Source organism: Periplaneta americana, chromosome 2 (assembly GCF_040183065.1).
Source record: "Periplaneta americana isolate PAMFEO1 chromosome 2, P.americana_PAMFEO1_priV1, whole genome shotgun sequence".
NCBI classification, from domain to species: Eukaryota; Metazoa; Arthropoda; class Insecta; order Blattodea; family Blattidae; genus Periplaneta; species Periplaneta americana.
Genome location: NC_091118.1, coordinates 30,945,792 through 30,964,533, shown reverse-complemented (window position 1 = coordinate 30,964,533; position 18,742 = coordinate 30,945,792). Strand labels below are relative to the sequence as shown.

The 18,742-nt window shown below is 35.9% G+C and overlaps 3 protein-coding genes across 3 annotated transcripts in view; 1 reads left to right on the top strand and 2 right to left on the bottom strand.

Moving 5' to 3' along the window:
• The window catches only part of Obp93a (Odorant-binding protein 93a), a 288,764-nt gene that overhangs the window by 89,165 nt on the left and 180,857 nt on the right, over window positions 1-18,742 (top strand). The window lies entirely within an intron of this gene.
• Window positions 1-18,742, bottom strand: part of LOC138691790 (uncharacterized) — a 59,719-nt gene that overhangs the window by 21,830 nt on the left and 19,147 nt on the right. The gene's annotated exons all lie outside the window — the stretch shown is intronic.
• LOC138691798 (uncharacterized) lies at window positions 291-10,563 on the bottom strand. Its single transcript, XM_069814218.1, has 2 exons — window positions 10,336-10,563; window positions 291-2,433 (listed from the first exon to the last, which is right to left on the bottom strand). The coding sequence occupies exons 1-2, from the start codon at window positions 10,352-10,354 to the stop codon at window positions 1,220-1,222; spliced, it is 1,233 nt and encodes a 410-aa protein (XP_069670319.1). The 5' UTR covers window positions 10,355-10,563; the 3' UTR covers window positions 291-1,219.

Sequence of the window (18,742 nt, the reverse complement as noted above, 5' to 3'; positions counted from 1 at the left end):
TTGTTTATTTATTTGTTTGTTTGTTTATTTATTTTTATTTATTTATTTGTTTATTTATTTTTTATTTATTTACTTATTTATTTATTTGTTTGTTTGTTTGCATATTTATTTATTTATTTCCATTTTTGTTTGTTTATTTATTTATTTACTTATTCATTTGTTTATTTATTTGTTTGTTTATTTATTTATTTTTATTTATTTATTTATTTGTTTGTTTATTTGGTTATTTATTTACTTATTTATTTCCTTATTTTTTATTTATTTATTTATTTATTTGTTTGTTTATTTATTTAATTTTTATTTATTTATTTGTTTAATTATTTGTTTATTTATTTATTTACTTATTTGTTTACTTATTTATTTATTTTATTCATACAAGATTATTCTATAATAGAATGTGAGAAAATTAGTTATTCCACGTTCTCTGTTTTACATTTTAATTTTTTTATTCAAAGGCAGGGACCCACGTTAATGGTTTATCTTACCCTAACGAAATTTCCCATAACTTTAATGACAAATACTCATAACAGTAATAATTTGATATAATCTGCAGGATATCTACTTCATAACGACAAAATACGAGTAAACTTATGTGCAACATCAAACAGGTCATGCTTACTGGTGGATAACATGACTGATAGACTAAATCGGATAGCAAAATGTAAGGAAGAATCTTGTTTACAATAGCCAACATGCAGGAAGATTTTGATCACACTAACTTGTTCGTTCTGCTACATCTCCAAAAAATTAAATATATTTTCATGTGTCGCCTGAATTTCTTACTGGACACGAATATAGCCAAGGGATTTAAGCAGGCAATCGCAGTTTTCAATTCAGCAAGACCGATTAAAATGGGATAGAGTTCCAATGGGACTACACCTAAAAATGCAATGAGAAGGCAAATCAAATTTATACCGTATGATAATGCAAACACTACTGTGAGAGCGATAACTACTTTGGAACTCAGCGCACGAGCTCTCTTTATTTCTTCCAGGCGAGAAATGTCACCGGAAAAATGCTGGACGCTCTTCTTCAATACCCGGGTTGTTACATACGCGGAGACTGCTATTGCAATGAGAGGGATTATGAAGGAAAACGTCCAAGATATTATGCTGAATTGTGTGAAGAAGGAATCGTTATCATACTGTCCAATGTGACACCCTGTGAATGAAATCTGAACATTTAGACTAGGGTAAATGGCCAGAAAAGCTGAAATTATTCAAACACTGACGAATGTTAACACAAAATGACATTTTGTGAATGAGAAACGAGTGCAAGAATAGGAGATGCAGATAGCAATACTTCTTTGAACGTTCATGGCAATGATGGAATAAGTACTTCCATAGAAAACTAAATAACTTGAGAATACTTCTACTACGCACCATTCTAAGTGGAAGTACCAGTCTCTATTTACTATATATTTTTCAATACTCAAAGGGTTTATGAAAATCACAAGAAAGTCGGCGATAGTCATATTGAGAATCATCCAATTGGGCAACGTTCGCATTTCTTTGTGCTTAAGGAAAACAATAAGCAGAATGGAATTACCTATAATTCCGATGACAAACATGATATAGGATACAATTTCGTGAACTCTTTGAGAGTCCATAATTGCGTCATACACTTTTGTGATGATTTTTAGCCGATCAATAATATGATCTATTTTGTCTTTACAGTCTTCTACATCAAACAGACTGCAGGAAAAATTGAAAAGTAATAGTTCATCTTGTGTGAGCGGAATGTAAATACCTATATTTACCTCCGAAATAATATCACGCAGTAACTTAATATGAACTCTAATATCTCCAGCAACATTCTGAAATAAAGCAGGTGGACAGACCTCACTCATTTGTGTAATTACTTTATCGAGTTCATCGTATGCAGCTATCAACGTCTTCTTATGCTCTATTACATTCGTAATAAAGGTCCTAACCTCTGTCATATTCGGTACACTGTTGATAATTAAGTTGAACTGATTTGTACCTACGCTTTCGTTTACAAGAACAAATATTGCTTCATGTTCATCTAACAAACTCCCAAACTCTGCAAGAAGTTGCAAACATTCGTCTGACACATTCATCGGAGTTGTTTCATTGCTCTCATTCCAGATCGAGTCATTGAACTTCACTTCTTCTTCTTCTTCTTCTTCTTCTTCTCCTCCTCCTCCTCCTCCTCCTCCTCCTTCTTCGAATGCTGGAAGTTGAAATTCTTCTCCGTGTGTGTAATCCTTTTCTTCATTTGATGTGTTAAGTCCCGTCTCATTGGTCCAATAGATGTCAGAAGTTAAATCAGTACTGGGAAGTGTTTCCTCTGCATGGATGGTGTTGGTAAATGCCTTCTCATTTCCTTCGCTGTCATCAGATGTCACTGCGTAGAACGCGTAAGACAGACAGCATACAAGCTTGAGGAGTTGAATGGAACGTACGAACATATCTGTAAACAGAAAGAAGTCCTCTTACTTCAAATGTTATACTGCAGTACTGTAGCATACACAGCGTGTAACTTATTGTCAGAATTTACATCCACACGGAAGTATTATGATGTCCTTAAGTCGCTGATTACATTATGTTTCTATGATTAATTAAATTGTGGTCTATTTAACGACGCTCACAACTGCAGAGGTTATGTCAGCGTCGCCGGTGTGCCCGAATTTTGTCCTGCACGACTGCAGGAGTTCTTTTACATGCCAGTAAATCTACTGACATGAGCCTGTCGCATTTAAACACACTTAAATACCGTTGAGCTGGGCCGGGATCGAACCCGCAACCTCGAGCATAGAAGTCCAGCGCTATACCAAGGACGCTACCGAGGCCGACTGTTTCTATGACGTTACATTTTTTTAAGTGTTTAGAATATATATATATATATATTCTTCTGTCTGACCTATTGCGAGTAGTTGACTGTTCACCGGAGAGAGTTATGTAATGGATACTAGAAGGACACGGAAAAAAGTGAAGGTCAGCGGACACTTGGGTGGAAGGAATCCTAACAACAATGAGGACGAGGGATAAATTTATGATTTGATAGACAATAAAGGAGAGGAACTCTTAAACATACTTAACATTGTATTCACATTATCATGGAATCCAGAATAATGTACTGATATTGTAAAACTGGAAATATATTATTAAAAAATACCTTACTATAATAATACCGGACAGCTGTATACTAGTAGCATTGGCGTGAGTGCGAAATATCACGGACCTGATATCTAGCGGAGCGGGATGGAATTACGTCCACATATACAAATATTAACATAGCGGGATTCGGACTATTGTTTAAGACGTGAGTTATTAATGTGGAATTATATATGAAACACTTAAGAAATGTTGAATAGTACTTAATGTAAAATTATTACGTACCTTATATCACAGCTGCATATTATGAGAATATTGCATACTTCATATTACTTTCCGTAATTATTCATTGTTACGGTACATATTTTTTCTTTGCTTTAGTGAGACAAAATCAGTTCTGACATTAGGAATTAATTTACAATAATGCTTTATATACCCATTGCTGGCAACTGCAAAAATAAAAATGGTAGTATTCTGATGCTTGTAATGATTATTAGTAAAGGCATGTAGACAACAATAAAACTTAATTAGCTAAAACCTTAAAATTTCCAATATATTTTAACTTCTATTCTAGGCCTAAATAAAAAAGCTAATTTTTATTGTTCTATCAACACAGAGACAAAGGCATTAGGCCTAATAACGAATTTTGTTGACTCACGTTTTATGAGATGTCGGAAATCGAAAGTATGATTTGGAGCAATTTGTAATGCTGCAATTGTCACAATTATAAACAGCACACATACACCCTGACATTTTAACACAGCACTAATTAATAAAACTATTAACTAACCCAGCAACAATATTACATTGCAGTTGATTACAGCTTGTTTCACGAGTATCTCCACACCGGCAGATAGGTAGCAGTACCAGCGTCGTTCGCACGCAAAACTGCTAGCTGTCCGGTATTATTATAGTAAGGTATTTGTTATTACTACTACAATTAATTATTAGGAAAACTTAACCTAACCTAACATCATTGCTTCAATAAGCTCCGAAGAGCTACCTATGCAACGCAGTCCTACAGCACCTCTACCTCTATTATGCTAGGCCCATTCACTTAATAATAATAAGAAGAGCTAAATCATCTTTGTATAAGTATAGGCCTATACAGTCCGCCAAAGAAATATGTACACTTTTGCCAGACTGTATCGGGATATTGATATTGTCAATTGATTTGAATTACAAGTATTTTTAGTACGGTCTTTCGCTCAGTACTTTCAACACGATAGTGAGAAAACAAAATGGCTGGAACACACTTGACGTTCGAGCAACGAAAATGCATTCTGAAGTTGTTTATGATGTTTTATAATATAGTTGAAATGCAGCGTCAGTGGAGGCGAGAGTACGAAACAAAACCCACCTAACAATTAAACGCATTATTGACAATTTTGAAGCGCGTGGAACGATTTGTGATATTCACAAAGTAAGATCGGGAAGACCACGTACAGCTACAAATCCCGCTTCGTCGGCTCTCGTGTTGGAAAGATTTGTTACTTCTCCATAGAAGTCTGCTACGCAATGTGCACGTGAAGTGGGGATTAGCAGTGCAGTGTACGACGAATTCTGAAAGCTGCTAAGTGTTAAAATTACAACCCACGATTACTGCACGGGTTTAATGATGACGATCCTGATCGTCGAATGCAATTTGGCGAATGGTATCAGCGACTGGTAACTGAAGACGAACAATTTGTGACGAAGGTAGTGTGGTCTGATGAGGCCCAGTTTAAACTTAATGGAACAGTGAATCGACATAATTGCGTCTACTGGGCACCGGAAAATCCGCATGTCCATATGGATAAGGCGGTCAGTCTACCAGGAGTTCTAATGTTACGCACATCAATTATACCAGGTGTACGTGCGCTTTATGGAGTTCATGATGAGGTCTTCTACCAACAGGACGGGGCACCACCACTCTATCACCTAGCCGTACGAGCTTTCCTGGATGACAATCTGCAGGGACATTGGATTGGACGAAGAGGACCCATTGAGTTCCCCCCATGGTCGCCAGATTTAACCCCTATGGATTTTTACTTGTGGGGAACTGTGAAAGATCAAGTCTGTCGACGTAAGCCGAGCACGCTGGAGGGCCTTCGCCAGGAGATTACAGCGGCATGTGCAGCGATCTCCATTGAAACATTCACCGACATAAACCCGCATTCTCCAATATTTCCTATTTTCTGCCTTCCTCTTAGTCTCCTCATATGATCCATATATCTTAATGTCGTATATCATCTGATATCTTCTTCTGCCCCGACTTCTTCTCCCGTTTACCATTCCTCCTAGTCAGGGGCGGCCCGTCCCTATGTGCTACAGTGCTACAGAACAGTGATAATTTTTGCTCAAATAATGTATTTGTAATACCATAGTATCTGAGCTGTCATTTAACAATTTCCCGTGGTTATATTCATGACGCATTATCGAGTGTTTAGTCTTCGCTCTTCGCTCTTTGGTGCCTCAGGGGGTTCGTTGTGCTACTCTGAGCTTCATTTATGAGAATGTAGACATTTATGCGCATGTGCGAAGCTGAAATCACTGCTCTGATTGGCTACTTTTACGCGGGAAAGTGCTGTAGTCAGCTTCAGCACAACACAGCTTGGAGATTGCAAAAGTAAAGCGTAACGAAAGAATGCTTGTTTGTGGAAGAACTCGGAACTATTTACAATGTATTTGGTAATTCAAATATCAGACTGCTACTGCCATCTATCTGTAAGCCTATGAGGTTCCTCCTGAATCAGCTAGCAAGCTACGGAAAATGGAATCCTAGAAAATTGAAGCCAAGGAAGTATGTGACTGTATAATTCAGGAAACTACTCACCGTTTCCAGTCTCTAAGCTATCTAGACGCAACAAAATTGTTAAACAGCAACACTTTTGAGAATTTTCGTATAATTTTCGTGAACGCGAATTTGAAGTTGCTGTCAACAGCTATGCTATACTGAACAAAAGAGTGTTAAAGACACAACTTTGAGTTCTATACGGAAAACCCGACTTCCAAAATATAGATGTCTTTTCAATTGTTACAATACATAGTCTCCAACAACTTACAGGATCCATTCCGTGAAGTAAAGAAGTTGTTAAATATTTTTGTTGCAACACCAATGGCCATTGCTGAGCCAGAAAGACGTTTTTCTTGCTTCAAACGCATAAAAACGGTTTTTAGGAAACACTATGTCCCAGGATCGTCTCACTGCTCTTGCAATACTGTCAACAGAAAAGAGTATGATGTCCAAGATGGGGGGGCTTAACACCAGGGTAATTGACAAGTTCTGCAGTAGGAAGGAACGTCGTATGGACTTCATATTTCGTCACTAGGCGAGTCTCAAATTAAGATAAATACATATAAGTGTATACAGTAGGCCGATATAGAGATTGTAGCACACTCATTATTTTCACCACCAGCCGCTACTGCTCCCAGTGTATCCTTCAAAAGGCACTTTCTTCTCAGCCAGTGACACATGCAATTCAATAATAATAATAATAATAATAATAATAATAATAATAATAATAATAATAATAATGATAATGATAACAATAATAATGATAATGATGCAGCAGAAATAAATCCAGGAGTGTGACAAGGGTCTCCCTTCACCGACACATTTTAATATCTATATTGATGACTGAATAGAATATCTGTGAGTTTTAAAGTACATACTTACTTACTTACTTATTTACTTACTTTTTTATTATTATTATTATTATTATTATTATTATTATTATTATTATTATTATTATTATTATTATATAATATAATAGATCACAGACACATTACATGCAACAATTTTACACAAAGATATATTATTATTTAAATACAATTTCCACATTTTACCTATTTACATAATTTGTTTTATCTTGCACTAGCTTTCAGTTATTGTGCAAGACTCAACTCATTCTAGAATATTGGTACCATCAGTATTGGTTTACCTTCCTAAGATGTACTTCCCTCTTCAATCTGCAATGTGCAGCTAGCGTATCTAAATCATCTCTAATTCTAGTTTCTTCCATACCTCTTTCCTTACAAAAGTATTTATACAGTTCATACAAGCTCTCTCTCGTAGGTAAGCCTTCATTCCTTAATTTTATTTCATAATATTCTTTTGACGTAATTTCAAAACTATTAAATTTAGAAATAAAAAGATAGCCAAATAATTTCTAACTAAGTCAAATATGTTATTATCTGTGAGTCTAGACAAAGCGTACCTTCCAAACTTGAATTTATTAGTCAGCTCAGTAACTGTACTTTCCCTTAATGCTTCCTTCCTTCTATTTTTTAATTTTGCAATCTTCTCCGGTATTTTATTTTCCGTGTATTTGTTTATTATTAAGGGATGTTGACTTTCCTCGTATTTCTCCATACATCGACACTTGCTACTTTCTTCCATGCATATTACTTACTTACTTACTTACCAACTACTGGATTTTAAGGAACCCGGAGGTTCATTGCCGCCCTCACATAAGCTCGACATTGGTCCCTATCCTGAGCAAGATTAATCCATTCTCTATCATCATATCCCATCTCCCTCATATCCATTTTAATATTATCTTCCCATCTACGTCTCGGCCTCCCTAAAGGTCTTTTTCCCTCCGGCCTCCCAACTAACACTCTATATCCATTTCTGGATTCGCCCATACGTGCTACATGCCCTGCCCATCTCAAACGTCTGGATTTAATGTTCCTAATTATGTCAGGTGAAGAATACAATGCGTGCAGTTCTGTGTTGTGTAACTTTCTCCATTCTCCTGTAACTTCATCCGTCTTAGCCCCAAATATTTTCCTAAGCACCTTATTCTCAAACACCCTTAACCTATGTTCCTCTCTCAAAGTGAGAGTCCAAGTTTCACGACCATAAAGAACAACCGGTAATATAACTGTTTTATAAATCCTAACTTTCAGATTTTTTGACAGCAGACTATATGATAAAAGCTTCTCAACCGAATAATAACAGGCATTTCTCGTGTTTATTCTGTGTTTAATTTCCTCCCGAGTATCATTTATATTTGTTACTGTTGCTCCCAGGTATTTGAATTTTTGCACCTCTTAAAAGATAAATTTCCAATTTTTATATTTCCATTTCGTACAATATTCTGGTCACGAGACATAACCATATACTTTGTCTTTTCGGGATTTACTTCCAAACCTGTCTCTTTACTTGCTTCCAGTAAAATTCCCGTACATAATAATGTAACTGTTGCTGTTATTTTATTTGCTGATGATAAGTTGTCATCAGTGAAATCCAAAATCTTTACAGAAAACTAATTTCAAATTGCATCAAATAGCCATCAATTAGATCTATAATAAATTATGAAGATATCTACAAAAAGAAAATAAAGCTAATACTAGGACCATAACCTATAAAAGTGAAATGTGCAAATAATAAAACAGTTGAACAAGTAAAATCCTTTAAATATCTATGATGCTTATATGATATGAGAAAGGCAATGAAATTGAAGAAAAATTATATAAATGTATTTACTTTTGTAAAACAATACGCCGAACATTAGGCAAAGAACTCCGAAAGAAACCCTAATAAAATGGTATAAGGTAATAGAAATCCCTGCATTGGTATGTGGCATCGAAATTTGGGTCCTAACAAAAGATCAAGAAAAGAGAATTAAAGCAGACGAAATGAACTTTCTTAGATATGTAGTCGGTTATATGCTCTTAGAAAAAAGAGTGATTTATGTAAAAGCTGAATTAAACAGTAAAAATGTTATACCAATCATAAAAAATATCAAAAGAATTGAAAGGATCATATCGATAGAATGCCAGCTATACCTGGCGCAGAAACAGACATGAATTATAATGCAGAAATGAAAAGGTGAGTAGGAAGACCAATGAAAAGATGGAGAAATCAATTTTAAATGCGACGGAACAGATCAAAAGGCCTAAGCTCTGAAGGTAATGATTAGACTTCGTGGAATTGCCACGGGAATCGTAAGGTTTACCACGCACGCGGTATAGACTGTATGAGAAGGGGACGTTCAACGGATGAAGTATGCCTCTAATGTAAACACTGAGCAGTATACTGCGGTTTCAATAAAGCCTGTATCCTGCATTCAAGAAATATAATGAATGATCATTGAAGTAGGAAATGTCTAAATATGTAAATACACAATTATTTTGTAGTGAGATATATTAACTCTTAAAATTTAATGTAATATACTCACATCATCCTAGAATGTGTGCATTGCAATGAAGAGTTACGAACATTTTGAGCGATTGCAAAGTGAACCTCCTCCGATGGTCACTCGAACAGTTTTTATATTGGGAAAATGTACGTTCAACAACACACGATGTAATAGGTGCATATTTTAAGAACGAAAAGTTGCTACTTTTTAGTACACCAACTTCAGACGTCTTGTCGTGATCTGATAGTACATCATTTATAATACGAAGTTGTGAATAGGCAGAATATTTAGCGGTAATGTTTCTCAATTTACATTTCACTTTTTATGAAATTAGTGAACTGTTATTTTGGATAACGGTTTGTGATACTTTATCCACTATATTAAGGGCTTCTGAGAGTTGTAGTTTAGACGATTCTAACAGGATGATGCTTTTGGACACGATTTGAAAATTGGAATCAATGAACAGAATATCTTTCAATAGCTGTTCAGAAGGCAATGATTTTACAGCTGCAACAGCGGAACTGTCTGTGCTATCCTATGCATCAATTACCTCCATTATTTTGCCGTCATATTCTGCATAATAATTAACAGCATCCAACCACGTTTACCAACGAGTCAAGACTGGCTGCGGGGGTAAGGGTATTCCAGGGGCAATTGTTTGGAACAGCAACACTCTCATTGTAGTATGTTTGATTGAATTCTTGTCTGCACTGAACAAATGTTAAGCTTTGACTATTCCAACCACAGTAATGCAAAAACAAGTGCTTACATAGATAGGCCTATACATTAGCTGTAGCTGCTCTATCTATTTGGACCGGTCACAACTCTTAACATGAACTGCTTATACTACGAGACCGGGAGATCGCTCACCTCTTCTATACTACCGGACATCGGCAACCTGATTGCATGCTGTGTGTGGCAATTCAACGAAGTCTAGTAATGATAATTAAAATGATGATAATAATGAATTATTATACTTCAGTTTTTATACCTACAAACCACTTGACATAGGGTATACCGGAGTTACATAACATTAAATCAGTGTAACTTCTCTCAGAGAACATCATGAATTGCTTATATTCCTCGAGCTACATAAATACTAAATTGAAGTCTGATAGAGGTTAACTTACGTATCACAGGAACTCTCATGGCGGTGAGGCAATCTGTTTCGTTTGTAATAAAAAAATGAAACGAACTGCTTATACAGTATTTTAATTATTATAATGGCAACCAATCCTGCGCGCACTAAATATCTTGAGTACTCATTGCATACATGTCACACACAGTAGGCTGTACATTTTAATCTTCAGTCAGAAGCTGTTTGCTAAACGGAATGCAGCTGCTCCTATCTATCTCATATTCAGTGAAGGCAAGGAAATGAGGCAGCTTATACAGGATTGGGTGGAGAATTATCTTTCGATGTATCATCGTTAAATATCTTTGTATACAAGAAGAAAATGTAGCAGGATGTGAGCTGTCACATTTCCTTCGTCTGCTGTGCGTGGAATTTGTGGAGGAATACTGACGTATAATAGAAAAGGCCCATCAGTTATTTAGTCCCGTGACTAAATCAATTTCTCATTGAAGGATATATTCAACTTGGTGTGAAAACTTGTTACTTAATAGTACATTATCCAACGAGCCTATAATGATAGTAATTAAGACGCAAGTATGTTTGTTTATGAAACGAGCGCAAGCGAGTTTCATAATTTTCATAAGAGCGTCTTAATTACCATTATAGGCGAGTTTCGTACGACTTTTTATGCTCGACCATATTTCTAACTTGAAATTATTCAGAATTATTGATTTTATTTGTATCTAACTGAAGAGCGGAACTGACCTTGTGCACTACCTCGTAAATTGTGAGATGTGCGCAGACGCGAAAGTATTGACTTTTTCCGAGGAACAGATCTCCATATTGACCTTGATAGCCTATAACCTACAGAGTAAACTAAATATTAACCTTGATATAACCTTGAAATTAAATTAGACATTGGAAAACGAGATGACAAATTGAATTTATATGAATATTATTTACAATTAACGCTAATTTTTATAGTAACAGAACATAACCTTCTGCAACAGTATTGAATTTCCAGACTCCGGGACGTTTCCCTCGTTGTCTTTCGATTGCATATCCGAGAATAATCGAAAAACTGAACTTTAATGAATAGGTGTACTTTAATGACATGCATTAAAGGACTGTTACCAGGTGTATAATTACTACATTTCGGCATGGTCGAGCATAAACATAATTATAATACTTACTTACTTACAAATGGCTTTTAGAGAACCCGGGAGTTCATGCCGCTCTCACATAAGACCCCCATCGCTCCCTATTCTGAATAAGATTAATCTAGTTCTCACCATTATATCCCACCTCCCCCAAATCCGTTTTAATATTATCTCAGCCTCCCCAGTGGTCTTTTTCTCTCCGGCCTCCCAACTAACACTCTATATTCATTTCTGGATTCGCCCAAATGTACTACATGTCCTGCCCATCCACGTCTGGATTTAATATTCCTAATTATGCAAGGTGAAGAATACAATGGGTACAGTTCTGCGTTGTGTAACTTCATCCTTCTTATCCACAAATATTTTAAGTATCTTATTCTCAAACACCCTTAGCCTCCGTTCCTCTCTCAAAGTGAGAATCCTAGTTTCGCAACCATACAGAACAACCGGTAATATAACTGTTTTATGAATTCTAACTTTCAGATTTTTTGAGAGCAGACTGGATGATAAAAGCTTCTCACCGAATAATAACAGGCATTTCCCATATTTATCCTGTGTTTAATTTCCTCCGAGTGTCATTTATATTTGTTACTGTTGCTCCAAGGTATTTGAACTTCTCCACCTTTTCAAACGATAATATTCCAATTGCATTTCCATTTCCTACAATGTTCTGGTCACGAGACATAATCATATACTTTGTCTTTTCGGGATTTACTTCCAAACCTATCTGTTTAATTACTTGCTTCAATTAAAATTCTCGTGTTTTCAGTAATCGTTTGTGGATTTTTTTCTAACATACTCTTATCATCCGCATAAACAAGCAACTGATGTAACCCGTTCAATTCCAAACCCTCTCTGTTTTCCTGGAATTTCCTAATGGCATATTATAGATATCTAGATTATAGCTAAAAAGTAAAGGTGATAGTGTATCTCCTTCTTTTGTCCGCAGTGGTTTGGAAAAATATCAGATAGAAACTGACCTATACGAACGCTGCTGTACGTTTCACTGAGACACATTTTAATTAATGGAACTAGTTTCTTGGGAATACCAAATTCAATAAGAATAGTACAGCCTATAAATTTTCTCTCTTTTTAATAATATTATTAGTAATAATAATAATAATAATAATAATAATAATAATAATAATAATAATAATAATATTGTTTTGGTGCAGGTCAATAGATCGAATAGATTTTGAAATTTAGACTCGGCATTTACAATAATTTGAACTGGTAATGGAAATTATACGAAAACGGCTGAACGTATGTTAATAAATGGCCCCTCATTTTGAAGCTTGGACCCCGAAGTTTTTCGGAAAAGTAGTAGTTTTCAGTGAAATGTCAATTTTGCTACATAATTTTCCTATTTTCCAAAATCCATCTGTTGTCAGTTTCGAGACTAATTTTATTCAATCACGGCCGACTTGATTGAATTTCAGAACAAAACACACACTACAATAAACAATAGGCTATTACACGAAGGCCATGACCTGCCGACATATTTAGAGCTCAATTCAATTTGTTATTAAAAACTGATTCTGCAGTGTATAATTTTCTGAGTACAGCTGTGTATTGGATATTCAAATCTACGAAACTTGAGGTGGTTTGATGACATTATTACCATTAGAAATTAAATATTATTATAGTTAATATTATGATGCATCTATTTTTTTCATTAATTGTACATAATATTGATGACATGAAAGTGAAACGTTTTGTGGTTATGTAAGTAAATGTAGAGAATATCTTAATTTAGATCTTCATTTCTATAATTTACTGAGTGACTGCTATATATAACTACAAAACTTAAGTAAGATAATAATATTGTTATTAAAAATCAAATATTTTTAAACTTATTAACCCAGTGGTGTTGGGTCTTTTTCATATACTTCATGGCGGTGTAGTGTAGATATTGATATGTGTCATTGTCTTCAGTATTGGCTCAAGAGAGCGCAAAAATTACAGTCCCTAAGGAAAGATCAAAAGGCATTACTTACTGATAAAATAAGAGGCCTAGAAAATTTTGTACTCTCCAGATCATTTCAGCAAGATCTCTTAGTAGGATAAAATGATTTTACGCTCTACATTTCAAGTTCTACATGCAGCAGCTATACGAAAATGCTATTGTTCGAAAGCTTAGCAAACCTGACTTTTTTTAACTTTTGCCTAGAGTCCACAAGACCTGAAACAGCTACTGCTATCGTCCTGACATTGGTAGTTGCGTTTTCGCGTTGAAACTCAAAAACTGAAGTTGGATAGGTTCAAGAAAATGTATTTGGCCTAAAAAATCCATTCTGAGGGAGTATGTTTCACTATTATGGAAGTAAATAACTATCAAAATATCTGGTATTCTTCATTGAAAATAATCTGAGCAATTTTTATTTGAACTTTTTATGGACTTAGTTTGCAGCAATTGCTGCACAAGCCACTAGTAAATTGTAAATCCCATCAGCAACACAAAGTAACTGATCTCAGCGAACAGAATTTCTTCATTCAATATACTGTATTTATTCGTATAAGGGCTATTTGTTAATGGTAACATGAAATTGCAGCTATTATTATAGGCCACAGAAATCCTCGGGTTAGTGCTGGTTTAAGTCTCTCAACTTTAGAGACAACCGACATTAGTAATAGTAGGGATGTTAGTCCGATATACACTCAGGGACAAAAAAACCGGACACTTTAATATTTGCTGGTATTTTGCAAAACATTATCTTTTCATACAATATCATGGTAGCCATCTGTTGTTATGGAGACTTGTATACATTGTTGATTGTTTTTTTGTTTTATAAACAAGCCATTACAATCAAATATTCCAATTTTGCTTTCGGAGTCTCAGCTATAACAATTTTGTCTCAACCATTTTGTGCTTCATTATCGTTATCATTCGTTATTTCTTTATTTTTACATTTTCTGAGTTTAAGTGGGGTTGTAACATTTGTCTTAAAACAAGATGCGACCTGAAGATGTGGCTCGAGCTGTAGCCATTTACGATGATGGACGCAGTGTACGTTACATTGCAAGTGTTATGAATATGGCTAGAAGCACAACCCATGATGCCATAAAACGGTATAGAGAGAGACCCTAGAATATACCAGAAGACCAGGTTCGGGTCGTCCAAGAGCTACAAATCCAAATGAAGACAGGTATATGTTGTTGAGAGTTCTTAGGGAGCGCAACCTGCCAGCTACTAGTGTTGCCCAGCAATTTGTTAACATGCATGGACGCCCAATTTCGGCCAAAACAGTTAGAAGAAGGTTGAAAGCAAGTGGACTGATATCAAGTAGACCTGCAACTGGTCCCAGACTTCTCAGGATGCATCGAGTTGAACGACTGCGTTTTGCAAATGATCACAGGGATTGGAGAAATGGACAATGGAGCTGTGTTCTGTTCACCGATGAGTCCCGTTTCAATCTGTGCCCACCTGATGGACGTGAAAGAGTTTGGAGAAGGAGGGGAGAACGATTTTCACAGTGTTGCATTTCCGAAAATGTGCCGTATGGAGGTGGTGGAGTGATGGTTTGGGCAGGAGTGTGTACGGATGCTTGTACAGAGTTGTTTTTTGTTGAAAATGGAAGACTAACAGCTGATAGGTATATAAATGAATGTTTGGCTGATCATGTTGTGCCATTTGGCCAATTTGTAGGCGATAATTTTGTTTTAATGCATGATAATGCACGGCCGCATATTGCCCATGCGGTTGGAGATTATCTCCAAGAAGTGAAAATCCATGTTCTTCCATGGCCAGAAAGGAGTCCAGACATGAACCCAATTGAACACGTGTGCGACATGCTGGGACGGCGTGTTAAGAATAGACGACCGAGACCAGAATCGTTACAAGAGTTGAGGCGAGCACTTGGCGAAGAATGGGAACTTATTCCTCAAGAAGACATTGCTAACCAAATTGAGAGCATGCCAAGACGTATGGATGCAGTTATTCAAGCCAGAGGGGGTAATACCCGTTACTAAAAAGAGTCTTTAATGTTTAAGGCACCATAAAATGAAAACACAGTTAGACCAAACGATGCCATAGTTATACGCCCTTTCTAATTTTTTGTAAATTTTGTCATCAGAGATTTGCTTTTTTTTTTTTAAATGTTGTCTTATAAGGTGCTAAATGAAACATTATTTTGTTTAAATGGGTTTTGTTTCATTTTGAAATAATTGGCAACAAAATACAAGCAAATATAGAAGTGTCCGGTTTTTTTTGTCCCTGAGTGTATTTGGCGCCGAAACCCCCTGATAGGCATTTTTATTACTCACAAGAACTAATAACTTCATCATTTTTCCAGTTTGAGTGGTTTTTTTATCTGTAACAACCAAATATTGTTTCTTCATACAGGGCCTATTGATATGTAAATCTAATTCGTTTATTGTTCTTCTAATCCGTAGTCCACATACAGAACAAACAGCAAGCAGTGTCATTAATTTCAGGATGTTATTCTTTGAGATATTTCAAACAAAAAAGTTTAATATTATTTTGCTTGTTTTTGCTTCCTTTTCGAGATATAATACGAAATATTTCGTATCGTTATTTTGGGAAAGCCTTTGATTTAATTCCCAATATTCTCTGTAAGTTAAGAAGAGGAGTCTATTATGGTAATAAATAATTAAAAGAATTTTAGTTTTTTCTCTTAAGTGTGCAGAAATTTGATCCGAAAAAATTGTAATATTGAAAAATTCCTTTCGAAGTAACAAAACTCAGGCCTGTAATTATAACACACAAGACTTCACACTGGAAATCCTATCTCCCAAGACTTGTTTCTGGGCCATCCCAAACCCCGACCTTCACCCTACAGAGTGCCTGTAGTCTAAAGTACGTCCGCTCAAATGAGAGCCACTTGCACCTACCTTGAGCGGGAGGCGTCAGGTGTTTCAGTCTTGAAGTACGCCAGCGCTGTTGACAGATCTAAGTCGGTGCTCCGAGAACAAGTTCATATAGACGAGCAGCAAGTATAATTCAGTTAGCTGAGAAGACTGTAAATGTATATTGTGGCTTTTGTGTTCCATATAATATAAATAAAAAATAAAATAGCTCCAACGTCAAATAAACTTCTCAACGCAATGCGTAATAAAACACAAGCTACCCAACATGAGTTTCCGTATCAAAGAAATACTTTAATGGAACTATTAAATGCAATGGGGTTTAAATATAAAATTCATGGATCTCAACCAGCAGCAATGGAATTATTACGAATACGGATATGGCGGTCTTCGTATTTACGGAGTATAGAGTAACAATAGATGTCATTAAAACGTGAAAATAACATTCCTTTGCCCTCGCCAGTCCCAACAACAAAGTTACATCTGCTACAAGAGATAAAACGTAGCCATTACAGAAAAAAGATGTATGTAATTGGCGAACTATCATCGAAATACGGCCATGTTGTACTACGACTGCCCCCCCCCCACCATTGCCATAGAATTCGTTTAGTCGGAACTGAAGAGAAATGTCCGGTCAGAAAATGGATTGGGAAACAAATCTGTTCAAGAAGTACGCGATTTGATAGTAAGGGCTGGTTCACAATAAATCAAGAACGGAAATGACAACGAGATCCAGAACGGTAATAATGTTAACAGTAATGTATTTAAATGTGTGCATTATTGTGAATGCTCACATTCAAATACATTTATTTTAACAATATTTCCGTTCTCGTTCCCGTTGTCGTTTTCGTCCTCGGTTTATTGTGAACCAGCCTTAAATGTGATGGATGACATTAACAATAAAAAGCATTGGGTAAAGTATATCGAACATGTAAAGACAAAGAAAGTGATTATCGCTCCTTAGAAGCTAGCTTGGAATTTTGTGTAATTGACTCAACGGTCTCAAATTGGAGTTGTTCGTGTTTTATTTCTGTATTTACAAGACGCACACGAAGGTTCACTTCAGTCTTCAGAAGGGAGAGATGGCAACGCAGCGTTGTTTACATGGAACCTGCTTGGAGTCGCGTGCCTACTTGCTCCCTGCGGTAAGTGTGTCCAATCGCACGTTCCAAGTGGCTCTTATTTGAGCTGACGTACTATATACTCGGTCATTTTGCAATTCATTTTTATAGTTTTCAGAGAAGACTGTATCGTATATTAAAAGTATTTATTTCAGTCACTGACTTCACAGCATATGTTTAAGTGTTAAACCTTTGCATTACATGTTTAAAAGACGTATGAACGTTTTCGTTGGACTATGCCAACATCATCAGATACGACGTACATTTCAGCAATATCAATAATCTCTACATAATCTTTACAAATACAAAACATATTTAGTGGCATGCAAAATAAAACATACTAAAAACCAACATGGTTATGATACACACTGACATTCTTGTATGACTGCCCTTATTGTCAATATATATAAGAATGGTTGAAATATATTCATTATTGGGAAACAGAAATATGAATATAATAAATGTAATTAAATACTGTAATTTGCAACTCTTCACAATCATAATATACAGGGTGTTTAAAAAATACGGGGCATAATTTCAGGTATGTATTTCCCACATGTAGACAATCAAAATAGTTCATTACAACATGTGTCCGGAAATGCTTTATTTCCGAGTTATGGCCTTCACAACATTGAAATTCACCGGAACGTTTTTCTTTCCGCAGGTCGTTGCCGTCAAAGGAGACATTAAGAGGGCACTCCGACAGTTCATCCGAGGCGAAGGTTACATTCAGTACTTGGATCGAAGGTTTCCTGATCGATGGATAGGTAGAGGTGGCCCAATTGCTTGGTCTCCACTCTCACCTGATCTGAACCCTCTCGATTTCTACTTGTGGGGCCATTTAAAATCATTGGTTTATTCGTCTCCGGTGCCTGATTTGGAATCCCTTCGGAATCGAATTGTGGCATGTTCTGAGGAGATACGCAATGCTCCTGGAGTTTGGGATCGTGTTCGCAGGTCAATGATACATCGATGTGAGATCTGTATTCAAGTAGGAGGTGTACATTTTGAGCATCTTCTGTAGTGACAACGACCTGCGGAAAGAAAAACGTTCCGGTGAATTTCAATGTTGTGAAGGCCATAACTCGGAAATGAAGCATTTCCGGACACATGTTGTAATGAACTATTTTGATTGTCTACATGTGGGAAATACATACCTGAAATTATGCCCCGTATTTTTTAAACACCCTGTATAATTACCTTAGTTTTATATTTTATTTTTTATTCCTTTTACATCATGTTACTTCATTATTCCATGTGTGAAGACTTGCAAACATATATATTTTGCAACTTACACGTGTATTTTAATTAATTGACAATTCTTTTAAACGTGTAATGAAAAGGTTTAACACCTTAA